Raw genomic sequence first — 16,243 nt, 5'->3', positions numbered from 1 at the left:
TGTTGCCAAAGTGCAGGAAAGAAATGTGCTCACACTGTAACTGTTTCATTTAACAATACCGCAGCGCGACTGACAGTAGCAAGAGTGCAGTGGATGCTTTTCTGTCCAAAGGCAAAACCGCTCTGATGGACATCTGGCTCGGCCAATGGCCTGTCAGAGAAGATCTGAGCAGCCAATCAGCGACCAGAGAGGGTGGCGATGACGAGGTGCCGCTGAAGTAAAGCAGATTACAGCCTGAGAGGTGACGAGTTTATCCTGAGACTATTGAAACACATGTATATGTATGTATATCCATATTCATAAACGCGGAAGAGCGAATTATTGACAACAAAAAGTTTGGTCAAAATAGACAACTAGGTCTACTAGTAAGATTTGGACAAGGTCACCAAATTATTTTAAACATCTCACACTTTTAACTATATAGACCTGTCTGGTTCTCTGCTTTTAGACACGTACGAAATACAGACATAAAAAGCAAAACACATTACACGTTTGAGTTTCAGACAATGGATGATGTGAAACTAATAGCGGACCTCATTCTTCTCCATGTATGGTCAGGTAGTCCCCAAGCGGTACTTTGTTTCACAGTCCGGTTTCAAGTCGGACATATTTTGAATCCACAAACAACATGGCGACCTCCGCGAGTCGACCATGCCTCCAGTATCTATTGCACCTTGCCCAAGATAATTTGGACTTCAGGTTGCCGGTAACCTTCACAGACTACTCTCAGTTTCTGTCTGGCTCTCTTATTGTGAATGTTTAAGTGGGGAAAAGAGGAACCGTTAGTCAGACCAGAGTCTTCGTCGCGCCGTGTCCCGCGGTAGCTACATGCTAATTCAAACTGTCAAAACGCTATGATTGCCTTTGGGCTTTCACGTGACAATTTTTTTGACGTTTTAAAACATGATGTAAAATCGCATTAACACCTATTCCCCTCTTGACCTCCCTCCGTCGTCCTGGTGATAAACTGGGGGCTCGCAATGGTCTCTTTCTCAGCATAAATACATGCTTACCCCTCTGTAGAGACTGTAGATTACTCTGTAGATTACTACAGGAGTAGGACCGATTTGCGGGATGGCACACCTGGATAGGTTGACATACATTATATATAACATTACAGTATAGACTAGCAAATCATCAGCGAATCATTTTCAGTATTGGTGATGACTTGACCTGTTTTTCAGTTTACTGTTACTATGCTCCTGTAACATCTTATTCACCCCTCCTCGCTGATTTTTACACATGATCAAGATCAATTCATGCGTCAGGAGTAGTACTGCTCAGTCTGTAATGCATTTTTGAGTTTTTGTGTTTTATCTGCTCATACTTGCAGGAGATTAAGGCCTTGTTGGCGCTCAGAGGGAAACTGTTCCATCCAAGTGGAAACTTCAAAGAAAAGGTTTGAAAGCCAAATGCACCTGTTCTACATCTTTATTTTCCCAGCTGTTTTCAATACAGTCATTGGCTTTAAGATTGATAATTTGACAGCTGCCACATCAGAAGGTTTCTGTCCGGTCACTCCTCTTCTTGCCTCTTCTCACTAGTCTCCTTTCTGGTGTCTGGATGGTTTGTCTGAGGAGGATGTCCGCAGCATCATGGCCAGATCTGTTTGTGCAAAGTAAGTGTTATAGCTTTGTGGGGAGGTAAGTGATGGCCCTGCACCTGTAGAGATGGAATGGCCATAACATGCTGCACATACTGCCGTCCATCTCAATGTGTGCCTTGTTCCTTGGCAGTAATTACAATGGCTGAATGAAGCTGTAGTTCATGTTGTATTATCCTTGCAGGTCTGCGTTTGAACTGTGGGGCCACGGAAGGACGCACAGTGAACTCAGAACATCCCTATTGAACTGCCCATCAGAGAAGATGGTTTGTGATGTTACAGCTTATATCCTATTGTTTTAGACAGACCAATCCCTGCAGTTTAGGGAACACTTTCATATGAAACTCAAACACAGAGTCTAAGCTAATATTTCATTTTTGTTTGTGCACTTCCTCCACATTCCCCTACAGTCACCATTCATGCTCAAAGACTCAACGTACAGAATCAATGTCTACACTTTCAACAAGACTCTGGAGTTTACAGACAGAATCAAAAGGATTGATGTGAGTATATAGATGTCTCTGTGTATGTGTGTTAATAAATGAATTAGCATGTGAAAACATTAAAGAGTGATTGAATGCCTGTATGTGTCATTTGTGTTGTCTTACCAGGCTATGGAGTATCTTCCGTTTGAGGGAACCGTGAGCCTGAAGAGCCCTCAGCACATCTTCTGTTTGTTGGAAGATTACGGCACAGACCCCAACGACATTCCTGAGCATCCAGACTACATCTATTTCGGCCGATGGGTGAGATACATTCGACTGTTTGTTTACATTAACATGACTATTAAGAGTTGATATGCAACTGAACACTTTTCATCTTTATACACCCCTGCGCCAGATAGCGGACGGACAGCGGGAACTGATTCGCTCCCACAGCGTGAAGAACAGACACTTCATAGGGAACACCAGTATGGATGCCGGGCTCTCATTCATTATGGCCAACCACGCTAAAGTCAGTGAAAATGACCTCGTCTTTGACCCGTTTGTTGGCACAGGTAAGATAATCCTGTCGCTGACTCTCCCTCACATACACAGCTATAAACAGTCACACACTTTGGGAAATCTTTGTCAGTTAATTGTTTGAGTTCTTTGCCTCTTGTTCTGTTTTAGGGAGCCTGTTGGTAGCTTGTTCTCATTTCAGAGCCTACGTCTGTGGAACAGATATCGATTACAACACAATTCATGGCAGAGGTAAGTTTCCCATCAACGCTAGTCGATTATCTTATATTGTGACTTTATTTTATCCAGAGCCAGACCAATATATTGGTATTGACCCCTCACAGAAGTATCAGCACCAACGTATATGTTTTCCAATATACGCCTTTATGCTTTATACCCTGAATTTAATACATTGTATGTAAAATAATGTGGACTTTTCTTTACAAAAGTTATTTGTTTAAGAAAGCATCCTTCTGAGTCCTATTGGTGCAAAATCAGGGAAACTTTCCCCTCAAACATCGCCATCTCCTTCAAAAATCCAGTTATTATTTTAACTCAAGCTTGCGAACATTGCTTCAGGTCAGGTCCGTGTTCAGAACCAGCAGCAGCAGGACCATCCTCTGACTGCTCGATTTTTACCTATGCTGTCCAAATTTCCTAAAAGTGCCTTTGTGTTTCAGGTCGGTCTAGCCGTAAAGACCAAAAGTGGCGAGGACCTGATGAGAATATTCGAGCCAACCTGCGGCAGTATGGAACAGAGGAGATGTACATAGATGTGATGGTGTCTGATGCATCCAAGCATGTGTGGAGGGAGGCTGCTCTGTTTGATGCCATCATTACTGATCGTAGGTGTACACTTTGGGCACGAAAACTTCTCATACATGTGTTGTCATTCCTGCAGTTCTCTTTTTAAGATGTTTCACTGAAGCAGTATTGCAGCAAGCATGTGCTCCAGCTACATCTGTTTGTTCCTCTCATAATCATTGTGTGATTCCCATGTGGTCTGTTCTTACATCAGCTCCGTACGGTATCCGTGAGTCCACAAGGAGAACAGGCTCCCACAAAGACGGTACTAAACCCCCTGACGGCATGTAAGTCCACCTGATACTCTGTGACAAGTTATCCAGAGGCATTTCATATTGGCGACTAACTACTGCAGGGCTTGCCTGGACAGCCTGCAGGTTTTCATTCAAACCAGTTACGTCAGCAGGTTATTTCACTGATGAGTTCTTCCCCTCAAACTTATGTGATCAGGTGGAGCAAGGGCTGGGCAACAACTTTCCAAATAAACGATTTGTTTTCTCTTCCAACTCAACTCAAATGTTATTTATAGAGCACATTTTAAAACCTCATTCTTAAACAATACAATAGGAATTGATTTAGATTTTAAAGTCATGATTCAATTAAATTTGCAATTTACTATAATATATTTATTTTAACAAAATAACATGTTATCAAGTGTGTTATTACTGCCATATTTATTTTACCACACCAGGCCATATGGTCAGATTTGAATACATTTTTAAAATCACGGATCCTGCTTTTAATGTATATAATTAAAATGTAAAGCTCATTTTGATCTGTTTTTGATTTAGAATTTAAATTGTGACAGCCCTGTTATATCTATTTCATAGTATGAGACTAGATATTGTCTTTGACTTGGGTTATTGTAATATTACACATGTGTTCTCTTGATTTTAAAGGCTGTATTACAGTAAAGGGATGTAGCAATCTGAATTTACCAGATGGTTCCAGCTGTTGTATATTTTGCCTTTACCCACTTAGTCATCTTATCCACATTACGGATGATTATTCATCAGAAAAATCTCAATACGGAATCTCGAGCAATATCAACATTGAGGTATTTGATACAAAAATATTGTGCTATCTGATTTTCTCCTTCTCACCCATGTGGAGCCTTTGGATTGAATGAAAACCTGCCGACTCTTGGCTCTTCATGGCTCCTGTTCTAGAAGTGCATTTCTATCAGCTCTGGAACTGAACTGAAGACACTATTAAAAAAGAGTGACAGTTACATTTTAATGTGCAATTTCCTACTGATACTCTCTTTCAGCTAAATCGAAAGAGTGTCTTTCACAATGTGTGGCAGTCTTTTGGGACGTGTTTATTGCACAAGTTTAATATTGATGACGATAAAGAAAACGATTCATTGTGCTCTGGTCTAAACCTGTTTGTGTTAATTTGATTCTTCTGCCCAGCTATTTAGAGTCTCACGTCCCTGTCTCACAGGCGTACCACCTGAGTGACATCTTCACAGATCTGTTGAACTTCTCCGCCCATCACCTGGTCTTGGGCGGGAGGCTCGTCTATTGGCTGCCTGTCTACAGACCAGAGTGAGTACATACTTATTATATGGTGTAATTATCTGATAGTATATCAGTGAAGTGTACTTAGCTTTCATAAGCTTATATTGGGGACTCCTCTTGCCTGTGCTTTTCTCCAGATAATAATTTGTATCAATAGGGGGCAGGCTGAAACCATAAACCAGAACTGCACAATACAGTCTCATCATGGGCACAACCTACAACATTTAAATCTATTGTTGGCCTAATTAATCCCCCAAATAGCCAAACAATGTGAAGCAAAAAAGGATTGTTATTTCTATAAACATAATTACATTTCACAGGGCTCCAGACTGCGACCACATGGTCACATTTTGCGTCTAAAATTTGAGTGTGCGACTGAATTTTTTGTCTAGTCGCACATGTGCTACCAGATGTCTCTCCATATCAATATGTAAGTGGTTAAACAGCAAAAGAGTGACAGATAAGACAGGAACAACATGTAAGCCGGGTAAGAAGATAGTACTGTCAGCACCGTAATACAAACATGTAACATGTGAGCTCCCAGAGCTAGTCAGTGTCGTGACCTGACAGACCCGAAGCCTCTGTATGTGACGAGCTCCTGAGCTGAGTGACAGCAAAAAAATTACTAAACCAAGATAGTTTTCATGCCAGCTCTATAGGAAGAAATCCACAGTGTTTAACTGATTCATTGACTTGTGTCTCCGCCCACCGCAGTGAGTGAGGCATTCTGTATCTGTTCATTCGGCAGGGGCCTGGGTTGGGGGGGGGGGGCTATACTTTACTTTTATTCACTTTACCGCTAAAACAAGTACTATGCAAAGACACCTGCAGCACCCCCACAGCTCTATGCTAAAATCAACCCCCCTGTAAAGAAAATACTTACATTTTAAAATAGTGTTAAAATATCGTCACGTCTCGTGGACTCAGTATCGCGTGTCATCTCGCCACACCCCTTATTCTGAATGTATGTGATAGGTAAATGCAACACAGGCAGTAGTGAATGTCTGTTTATTAATCAGTTGACTAATGTCAAATGAGGTAACGAGCTGCTTAGTGCATCTAAAACCCAAGAGTGTGTATGTACCTCTGTTGAGGTCCAGTCAACTGGCGTTTCTCCCTTCCAGCCTTTCTGTGTAGTAGGCTACTCTTCCTTTCCCATTCCTATAAAATCGCAGTCAGTGTGTGTAAGCACCTGTGTGAATGACGGTGTTGATACAGAGTAGTATACAGGTGTGTTAAGGTTTTCCTGCCCTAACAGCTGTATGGCAACGTAAACCACCACTGACAGCTCCTTTTTAGACGTTGGCTCAAACAAAGCTGTTTATTGTTAAACGTCCTGTGCACTGGCAGAAAGTGCAGTGCTGACTCGAAGTGCAGGTGTTTGGCTGTAAAGGTATGAACCACAACAGAAAGAGGCAGCAACGGACGTTTGGGGAGGCGGAACCCCCCAGGGCTGAAACTCCCTCTGGTCACTGATTATAAGACCGGGCAGGAGGTGAGATCATCAGGCATCCTCTGGTTTTTGGTATGTGTGAATGTGTGTGAGAGAAAGAACAAGTACATGTACACACACCTTGCTGATCTTTTCTCATGTGCCTGTGCATTTGTCTGCGTGTGTATGCGTCCGTACATATGCATGAGTGTGTGTGGTCTTGTGTATGAGCCCATGCATACATGTGTGTCGTCATGTTCGCACATTTGTCTTTGCTACTCATCTACCGCTGCTTGACTCTGTGCCTGTCAGAGCGCCGTGCCAAAATAAACGTCTGAGGTCAGGCAAATCAGATGTGTGAACTATCTGTCTCCGCAGTCTGACCTGCGTGTGTGCGGTGTGTGCGGTGTGTGCGTGCGTGCGTGCGTGCGTGCGTGCGTGTGTGTGTGTGCAATCACATGTGTGTTTTGGATGTGTGTGTGTTTAAGCCCAGACGCAGCCTGTCTCCTGGGTCTAATCTGGGGCTCTGTGGGGGAGATATCGTGTTTCTGTCACCCCCACATATGTGTGTATCTGCATCCAGGGCTGTGTTAGAAACAGTGGGGATTGTGTGTGTCTGCCTGCTTCATGAGAATGGGGAGGCTGTGTGTGTGTGTGTGATGACAGGTGACACAAAGTTCTGTCAGCAAAAGATGGCGTCTAGACCAGGTCAGACCTCTTAAACTCTCTTTCCTTTCTCCTCTTAAAAAATAAATGAGGAAAAAGTATCAAGACAGATGATGGAATATCAGTCACCACAGCCATAAAGTGACCTAATTACAACATAAACAAGTGAAGAGAAGAAATAAAGTGGCTGCATTGTTAGGAGTAAGGGGATATGTGTGAATGACTTAAAATTTGCCATGTTTTCATTTTCAGGTCATCATTTTTTACTTCAGTGTTAGTTTCTGGACATTTTGTCAAATCTCTCATTTCATGACGCTGGCTCTTCTACTACTGTCCACTTGGCAAACTCTACTACTTGAAAATGTATTTGATGTTTTTTAAATCATGTTTTATGTAAATGCAGTTTACGTTAGATCATTTTGTGTCCTGTTTAGCTTATTCTAACACTATAACACTAAAACCTGTAAAAAATAACAACAGTGGTGAGGCAGGTCAAAGAGAATTACCAATCAAAAGCATCCTTGTGGCAAAAAGGGAAAAAAATTTTAGTTGAAATGAATCTGACACAAATAAAGCCTGTGAGCAGTAGCATGTCGTGCGTTTGTTACAACGTCAAAGACCCGAACGGAAAAAGAATCTCTGAAGGTGAAAAACAGCCCCTGTCTCTGCCCGGATGTTAACACTAGCTCAACAGGTCGGGCTCTCCGCTAATGACTCCTGATTGGCAGGAGTGAATTATCACCTGGCTGCATCACCGTTGGTCACCCTGACGACCAAACATCCCGTCACCGCAGAGGCCCACGCGTGGCTATGGCAACAGGACAGACAAACAGTGACGTGCAAATTTGGCCTTGACTCGGGACTGTTGCTACTGTGATGGCAGTTAGGAGAAAGTGCTACTGACAGAAATATGCAAACACATACATCATCCGCTGTTAATAGGCCCTAACCTTGTCTGACTGGTGATGACAGAGCCAGCAGTCGACCTGTCAGGTCAGAGTCAGTTTTTCCACCTTCATCACAAAATGAGCTACCTTTGCTGGTTGTGGTTACACTGCGCTGGTCGAATGTTTAGTGATTTGATTGGTGAAAGACCAAAACCAGAAAAACACATGGAGTGAAAAAGAAAAGACATTGGAATGGTTGGCAAAGAGAGTTGGCAAAATTTGGGTAGTAATTTTAACAGGATTAGTCTCTGTCTGTGTCCTTTTTATGGCCCTCAGACCAAATAGGAAGTGCATTGTTTTCACAAGGGCCTCAAACATTCCTCTCATTTAGCTCTTTAGCTGTAATTGAAACTGCTCTGCCTCTGCTTTTCTGTCCTTCTGCTCCTTACCTTTTGGAGACTGACGTATAACTGAGTGTGTCCCCTTTTCAGGTACTGTGAGGAGATGGTACCTCTTCACCCATGTCTCCAGCTCATCAGTAACTGTGAGCAGATTCTCTCCAGCCACACCTCACGACGCCTGATCACCATGGAGAAGATCAAGAAGCCTGAGGTGTGTGCACATGCTTTTGAATGTGTTTGCATTCAAGCTGAAAGAAATATTCAATTTATTGCTTAGTCAATCAATAGACAGTTAATTGGACAACAGATACTTTTTTTTTTTTTTTTACGAAAGAATGCCAAACATTCCCTTTTTCCATGTAAGAATGTGTTGCTCTTCTTCAAACATGTTAGTAAACTTCTAAACTACTATTTTCTGACCTGATTGTCAAAAGGAATAATAGAAAAAATGGTTGGCTATTTTTGAGAATGAAAAGATTTGAGGACGTGTGGAGATACATGCTTAATGAATGAATCCATTTTTTTATTTACAAACAATTATGCAATGCAATGCAATTCTGCATTACATTTTAATTTCCGTAACTGTATTTCTTCCTACAGGATTCGTCAATATTCTGCACATACAGTAGCACACATGTATACTAGCATTGTTGTTTGGTTAATGTGCAGGAAAAACAAGTTATTTTTACAGGATTTAAAACGTGTTTCCTTCCATCCTTTGATTGGATGCACAACTTCTTCAATTCACTGTTTTTTTATGGGGGGTTTTTCTGTAAAATGAGAGCATGTGTGTGTGTATGCCTGTTCTTTCATGTTTTTTATGTGTAGTTCATAGAATTGTTTTTATTTGTAACCCCATAAGTATGTCATGTACATGTGTGTCGTATGTGCATGTGTCTTTTTTTTCTGTGTCATCCCAGTGGAAGCGATGGTGTCTCTGTGTCTGTCTGGGGTAAATCCTCACCATCTGGCTGTGATTGGATCATTTCTTTTATACTGGAACTCTAAATGGTTTAATCACACATCGTATGGAAAACAATCCATCTTTGGATCTGACATCCATTCCACTTCAAAACCCCAAATTGCTCCCATAAAGGGCCCTGTATGACACACACACGCAAACACACAGCTGTTTGGTCTTATCTGATTGGTATCTATCTCAGGTCGCAGAGTTTTTCCTTCTCAAGTAGGCCTCGGTCCACATCTATCTGCTCTCATTCGTCAGGGTTCACAGCTTGGTGTGTTTGTGTGAACACCTACATGTGTTTTTATGCCTTTAATACACGTGCATGTGTCCACACTGGTTTTGTGTTTTGACAATAATGGGGCCAGGCTAATTGCTTTAAATGTTTCCTGTTAAACTAGTGCAGAAAAACATCTCAGAAACCTCATATTTTCTTATTTTTAAGGTGTGAGTGACAAAATTTGTTAGGTGGCCATAAATTATGTGTTTGCCCAATTTAACACTAAATGTACGTAACCCTCCACACCTCGACTGTTTTCAGTTGTTTGTAGTTATGTCCCTTTATCCTTGGTTACGTTGTCAGTCTTGTTTCCCTCAGAGTGGTCATTGAAACAGTTTCCAGGTTGCTTGGCAGCAACAGCCAGCAAAAGCGAGGTGTTTCGGACAAATTACAGGCCCAGCGTTGGAGACATCACCTCCAACTCAACTCACCTCATTATTCGTCTTCCCAGCATCTCTCTTCCCCCCTTCATCCCTCAGCTGACCAGCAGCTAGCTCACAGCCAAGAGAAATTGTTTAACTGAAGGGATTCATAACACTTCATATGTACATTGTTGATATACACAAGCCCAGTCCTGTTCCTATACGCAAATATGGAAAAAAGTATATCAAACCTTGTTTGACATGTAGCGGGAGTCAACTTTACATCCACATTTCCTTTGTATTAATATAGTGTTATCATTTTTTTTAGTGTGAACACACGCTCCTTTTTGGGTAGAAAAGCATGGCCGGTAGCTATCCAGGTTTATAAATTGGATTGCAAGAAGTATCAGGTGAAAAATAATAAAAATAAATACATGTATGTAAGTATAATATGGCTAAATGCTATAAGAAGTTATCTGTGTTTTTTGTTAGTAGGGCGGATCAGTATGATAACATCTACATTTGTCTCACAACAGGAATTAGACAGCCTGACTCATCTATCAGATCTACGATTCAGCGCCTACCAGGGACACAACGCCTTCAGAGAGAAGTATTTCAGTGGACAAAACAAGAGGTGTGTTAAGGAAGACAACAAATCGGCTGTCAATGGAGAGTAAACAAATGGATTACCTCAAGATGAAGTGTGAGTGTCTATAGAATACAGAAAACAACCAGACACAAGAATCCGGCTGTGGTTGTCAGTGGACCCAAAGAGTGGAACAAACCGATGACGTTTGCTCAAGTTTTGATTTTTAAAATCTTTCTCACTATTTTAATTATGGTTATTTTTATCGCTGTACTAATTGCTTTGCAAATAAATGGATACAATACCTTAAATGAGTGCTACATAACACGTCACGCCACCAAGACAGCTGAGTGCCTGAACTGCAACTGTTGTCAATATCACAAAGTTCCTGCAGATCGTTAAACAATTTTAAAAGGCACTAAATTAATGAATCTACAAATAAGGCCTGAATTGGTAATAATTCAAATCAATCATTCAAATGTCTTAAAAGACTTGGGAAGTATTGTTTTATGAATATTTTTTGTCTTTACATTATATTGTTAAATCTCAATATAATTGGCAACATATTTAAAAAAAAACAAAAAACTCTTGCATTAGTTTTGCACAGATCAGGAAAGCAGAACCAACACACTATTTTGTTAGCGGGATGCTCAGAGCAGAGGATCCACTGTCTGTTAACTATCTGTCACTGTGCCCTGGACAACATGAGGAAGTGCCAATTCAAAGAAAACTGACTATTTAACCAAGATTTCAGGCATGGCTGAACCTGGGAGAAGGCAGTGCACGTAAGACTTGTATTTAATGCAATGTTTTTCAAAGTCTGCATGGTGGAACCCTATGGCAGTGGAATCCCACGTGCAGAGTGAGAAACAAAATCGCCAACAAATGTGAGGTATTTCCCAGTTCTCCCCTCATCTCCACCATCACTGATACCAGCACCAACAGATCTCTGAACAATAATGGGTATCCGCATACAGTCTTGGTTATCATAAACTTGGTCTTAAATTTAATTGAAGTGGCACTAAAATAAGTCATAAGTCTAACTCCCCTTCAAGCAATTCTTACCTTTCTGGCATATCGCACAGCTTTTAGTAAAAATTTGAACATAAGCAACTCGACCTCCCTCCAAAGTCCCACTGTCTTCCCCCTGCCTGACCTCTGACACTCCCTCCGCCCCCAGCGGTGACAGTGGTAGGCAACTGGAAGGGACAACGACTGGCAGGAAGCTCGGCAAGGCAATTTTTTTCAGACCTCATAAAATTATTGGTAATACTCAGATCAGAAATATATGAGAATTGAATATTGTTGAATTTCAACACCTGGTGGATTTCTTTTACATTTTATTGTGCCATACCCTTATTGGGAGCATTTTAAGATTACAAAAGAAAAGTGTAAAAATGCCAGAAAGGTCAGAATTGCTTTAAGCTGTAGAAACCTTGTATTAAGTAGCAGAGGCTGGGATATCATGACTTGTCATTAATTAAGGTAACGTTCCAAAAACAATCCCATGATGCAACTTGATAGTGTCTTCCCTTACTCCCTCTATGCCTGCTAAACAGCTGTCTCTTAGACAGTCTTTCAAACTCCAACAGCTCTGCCAAAGCCACATAGGATGTTTTCACAGGCCATGTCTCATTTAGGCATTTAAAACGTTCCATAGATAACAGTCGGTACTTCCTCCTGTTAACTGAATTATAACCACCATTCACTATCAGTTTCTTCAACTTGCCTCTTATGCAATAATTACAACCTTTATTTTACCAGACTGACCTGCATTGACTTTTATGAGGGATTGGATATACTGAATCTATTATTTACATTTTTTTAAATAAGGATACTACTCTACGCCTGAATAATCTGAAAACAGAATGTCTATCTGCATTTAGAGCCACGGTCCTGCTTTATTCAGAAAAAGGCGGCATGTTAGGGCAAGAGAGACCTCACTGTACAGGCAAGAGCCTAAATGAGAGGGCGTCCCCACCTTGCCAGACACCACTGCAGTTAGAGGGCAGCTTTTGTTGTTTTCCAACCAAAGTTTACATGCAGCCTGGCTCATTATTCATCTCCTGAGAGCGATGCAGCAGGCCTTTATGTACATTACCCCTTCACTCTGTTTATCAGTTGGGCCTCTGGCTTTCCACCGCACTTCCCTGTTCGCCCCAGCTTCACAGGCAGAGAGTTCCAGGCAACATCACATGATACCCGGCTCGCCATCGTTTGTGGTGCGTCCTGTTTACAGTTCCCACAGCGCCCTTTTGTTGTTCATCATCATCAAGCAAAATCAAATGATTCCACGAGACAGTCGAGAGACGTCCCCTTCCTTTACTCATCACTTCTGTCTCTCGTGGCATTTCTCTGCTTGTCACATATAAGTGTGTTTGCCACAACAGAAGACCCCTCTGTGTTTAAGGTGGTAGTTTTAACACAGTCTCGCTTTTACTATGTTGGAGAAGTGCTGTGTGTGTGTGTTTCCTCTGCCACAATACAGTGATAAACCGTGTTCTCAAGAGCCCTCAGTCTCCAATGATGCAGACTATAATTACAGAGGGGGTGGGGGGTTCCTCTCTACAACGCGTAATGTTGTCCAGACATTGTGGAAATTCTGTTTGTGTGTGTGTGTGCATACATGTGTGTACTTGTGAGATCTGGTTTTGTTTTATGTTGGATGCTAACTGCAGCAGAGCAGTTTCCTCATGTAATTCAGTGGCAAGAAATTAATTGAGACCCAACCTGTATATAATAGACAACCATTGGTTTATGTCGTTCGTTCATTCTCCAGTCCTTACTTGTATTTTTACATTTATTAAGTTGTATTTATAGAAACAGAGCCTCCATTCCGCCTCAATTCTTCCCTTTCCCAGTTCTCCCAGCCTCCTCTTCACCTCCTCACCCGCCTCACCTCTGCCCTTTCCTCCTCCTCATCTGTCATATACATTATTTTCCTCAAAGGGGAACTCCCTGTAGGAGGAGAGGGCCGCTGTTTTGGAACAATGGCTCCTGATTAATTCCCCTCTGTCTGAAAGTGACCTTCACACTGCTGAATCAGCTGGTACACGCACACACACACACACACACACACAATATATAACTTTAACCTAAACCAACACAAACATCAACTGCCTTAAAAAACAGCTACTTGAAGAAGATGACCAGTCAAAGTTCCTGCACTTTGCAAAAATGTCCTAATACTTTAAAATGACTTTAACTCATTTGTTTTCATATTGAAGCACAAGAACATGCACATACATCATTACATGTTTGACTAGCAAGACGAGTTGAAGAAGAACTTACAATTACATCTTTTCACCCTGTTTTTATTTGATTTATTGCACACAGGGAATACACACTTGCACATGCAGGAGAATAGGTTCAAGAAACAAACACAAAACCACACTACAACAGCTATCGATAAATGCTTTGAGGTCTGAGTTTGAGTACATTTGGGTGGAATTTTATGCACCAACGTATGCTGGAAATGTCTTTATTTGTGTAAAGGAAAACACAGGTGACAAATTAAAATCTAAAAATATTAATATGACAGGAAGTAACCTATTCTATTATGATTTTATTCTCAAAATCTCAGAATAGTTGTCCTAATACTCTGTCGTATTACGCCTTAGTTATCTTTCTCGCTCTAATTTGCTGCTGTGTTTCATCTATCGGAGCGGAGGGGGAGGTCCTTATCAGATCTGATGGGGATTATTGACCGGTTACACTGGCTAACACATTCTTACATTCTCACAGAAGTGTTTCAGGCACCTGATGGAAGGTTTATGTAAGAGTGTGTGTCTCAGGGAAACTGTATGTATGGGAGGAAGGGCAGTAAATGTGTGAAGATGAGAGAGACAGACTTCATAGTGCACATCTGGTTTTCAGTAGTGTCTCAACTTCACCCACACACACACGCAGACCAAACAGGTACATGTGAGTGAACACATGTGGCACAGGTGCAGTGCACCTGTCCGTAGCCAGGGGAGTTTGGACACCTGCAAGTCCTCCGCCCCTACTTGCCCTTCTGCACCCGCCCTCAGGTCACCCCGGTGCCCTCATCCACCCCAGGAAGCCCTCCGCAGCCCCTTTAGTTGTTGATTGAGGTAAGATGAGAGCTGTTATCTCAATGTCTGGGAGGAGAAGCACAGCAGAGCAAGAGCCATTATAGTGCTACAAATCACCACGGGAGTCCCCCCTCACACAGCTGTGTGAAACTCGAACCATTCTCACAGTAATGTAGAAGAAGAATGAAGAGGGAGCAATCAGAAAAGAGAAGAGTATCTTGACATCATAGGTTTTCTTATTATCTTACAATTAAGGATCCTACTTTGGTGCATCTCTCCCGGCATCATTCATTTCAGTGCCACTAGATGACAGCCTTGAGCAAAGAAAAGCATTCAAAGTATCCCCCAGTGATTTCTCCATAGTTCCTGTGTGAGTTGTGTGTCCTGTACTCCAGCCTACAGACTGTTTGCCATACAATCAATGCTGTTCAGCTCGTAAACAAACAGTTCAGGGGCTAAGCTTTTGAAGTGATAGAGCTGTGGTTGAGAAAGTGCAGAGCAGCTCCGAACACACAACATCCTCTCTAAAGATACTTGCCTGGAAGTGGTAAGGGTTGTTGTCCCAGGAAGTAAAGGGGGTTACTGAACGGCTTGTCACACAACTTCCTCATCCTTTTTTCACCTATCCACGGCCCATTCATGACCATATTTGACTGTTATATCATTATGCTGAAGTTACAGTGTGAGAATACTAAGCTACAACCATGCTTTACTATAAATTTCCAGACACCCCACTCTATGGTTTGTGCAGCTCCTTGTTTTCCTGTTGTTGTTCTAGCATATGACCCTAAAGTCCTCCAGAACACTTCACACAAGTATTGTTGATTCTATAAAATTTGTTTGTGTGTGCATGTATTTATGTGTGTTTATGGGGTTATTGCACTTAATATGACCGGAAAGAAGAAGAAAAAACTGTTTGTGGCAGAGAGCAGCAGGGAGCAATTGCAGCCAAAGACAAACAGTCAATGGGTGTATTTGGATGTGTGCATATGTGCCCTATTCTGTGTTTAATGTTTGTGTGTATGTGTGGGTTCTTGCGGTTGTCAATGCTGTTTTTCATTAATGAAAAGAAACCGCTGGATGGCTCCCTTACGCCCTATTTTAATGACTCTTAACTGCCAAGTGGGTACACACGCACACACACAAACACACACACACACATACACACACACACACACACGCACACACACACACACACACACACACACACACACACACACACACACACACACACACACACTCACACACAGTGTGGCAGTGACACATTTCCTACTCTTGCAAGGATCATAAAGCACTAATGTCTCTAAATGGGCCTAATATATGATACCAGTCAGGACGTAGCCCTTATGAGACCATTTTTCATCCATTTGTATTTTTTCTTTAGCTTCCTGTTCAGGGATACTAGGAGCCTAACCCAGCATTCATTGGACTGAAGGCATGGAAACAACCTGGGCAGGTTACTACTCATAGCGCAAATACAGACAAACCCCCCTCACACTGACATTCACACTAATGAGCAAATTTGAGTCTCCAGTCTCACCGGACTTTCATGCATTTGCAAAGTGGGAGGAAACTGAAGCTGCCAAAGGAAATATCTGAAGAACACCACAGAGAGGAAATACCAATATCCTCTGTCCTGTACATGATATTTCTTGTTTTCAGCAGTTTCAAAAACCTCTCTTCTGCATTTTAAGAATTATCGTTCACACTCATATGCAAAAGTACCAGCAGATGCCCAT

General features: G+C 41.8%; 1 protein-coding gene across 1 annotated transcript; it reads left to right on the top strand.

Moving 5' to 3' along the window:
- Positions 1-628: 628 nt before the first annotated feature.
- trmt11 (tRNA methyltransferase 11 homolog) lies at positions 629-10,633 on the top strand (the record flags this gene model as incomplete). Its single annotated transcript, XM_083917754.1, has 13 exons — positions 629-706; positions 1,334-1,399; positions 1,545-1,618; positions 1,788-1,869; positions 2,014-2,106; positions 2,215-2,349; positions 2,444-2,600; positions 2,716-2,796; positions 3,225-3,389; positions 3,563-3,635; positions 4,764-4,898; positions 8,348-8,468; positions 10,400-10,633. The coding sequence occupies 13 exons, from the start codon at positions 629-631 to the stop codon at positions 10,538-10,540; spliced, it is 1,401 nt and encodes a 466-aa protein (XP_083773880.1). The 3' UTR covers positions 10,541-10,633.
- Between the last annotated feature and the right edge of the window lie 5,610 nt (positions 10,634-16,243).

Source organism: Echiichthys vipera (genome assembly GCF_963691815.1).
Source record: "Echiichthys vipera genome assembly, chromosome: 8".
In the NCBI taxonomy this organism is placed as follows: Eukaryota; Metazoa; Chordata; class Actinopteri; order Perciformes; family Trachinidae; genus Echiichthys; species Echiichthys vipera.
This window is presented reverse-complemented; position numbering and strand designations above follow the sequence as displayed.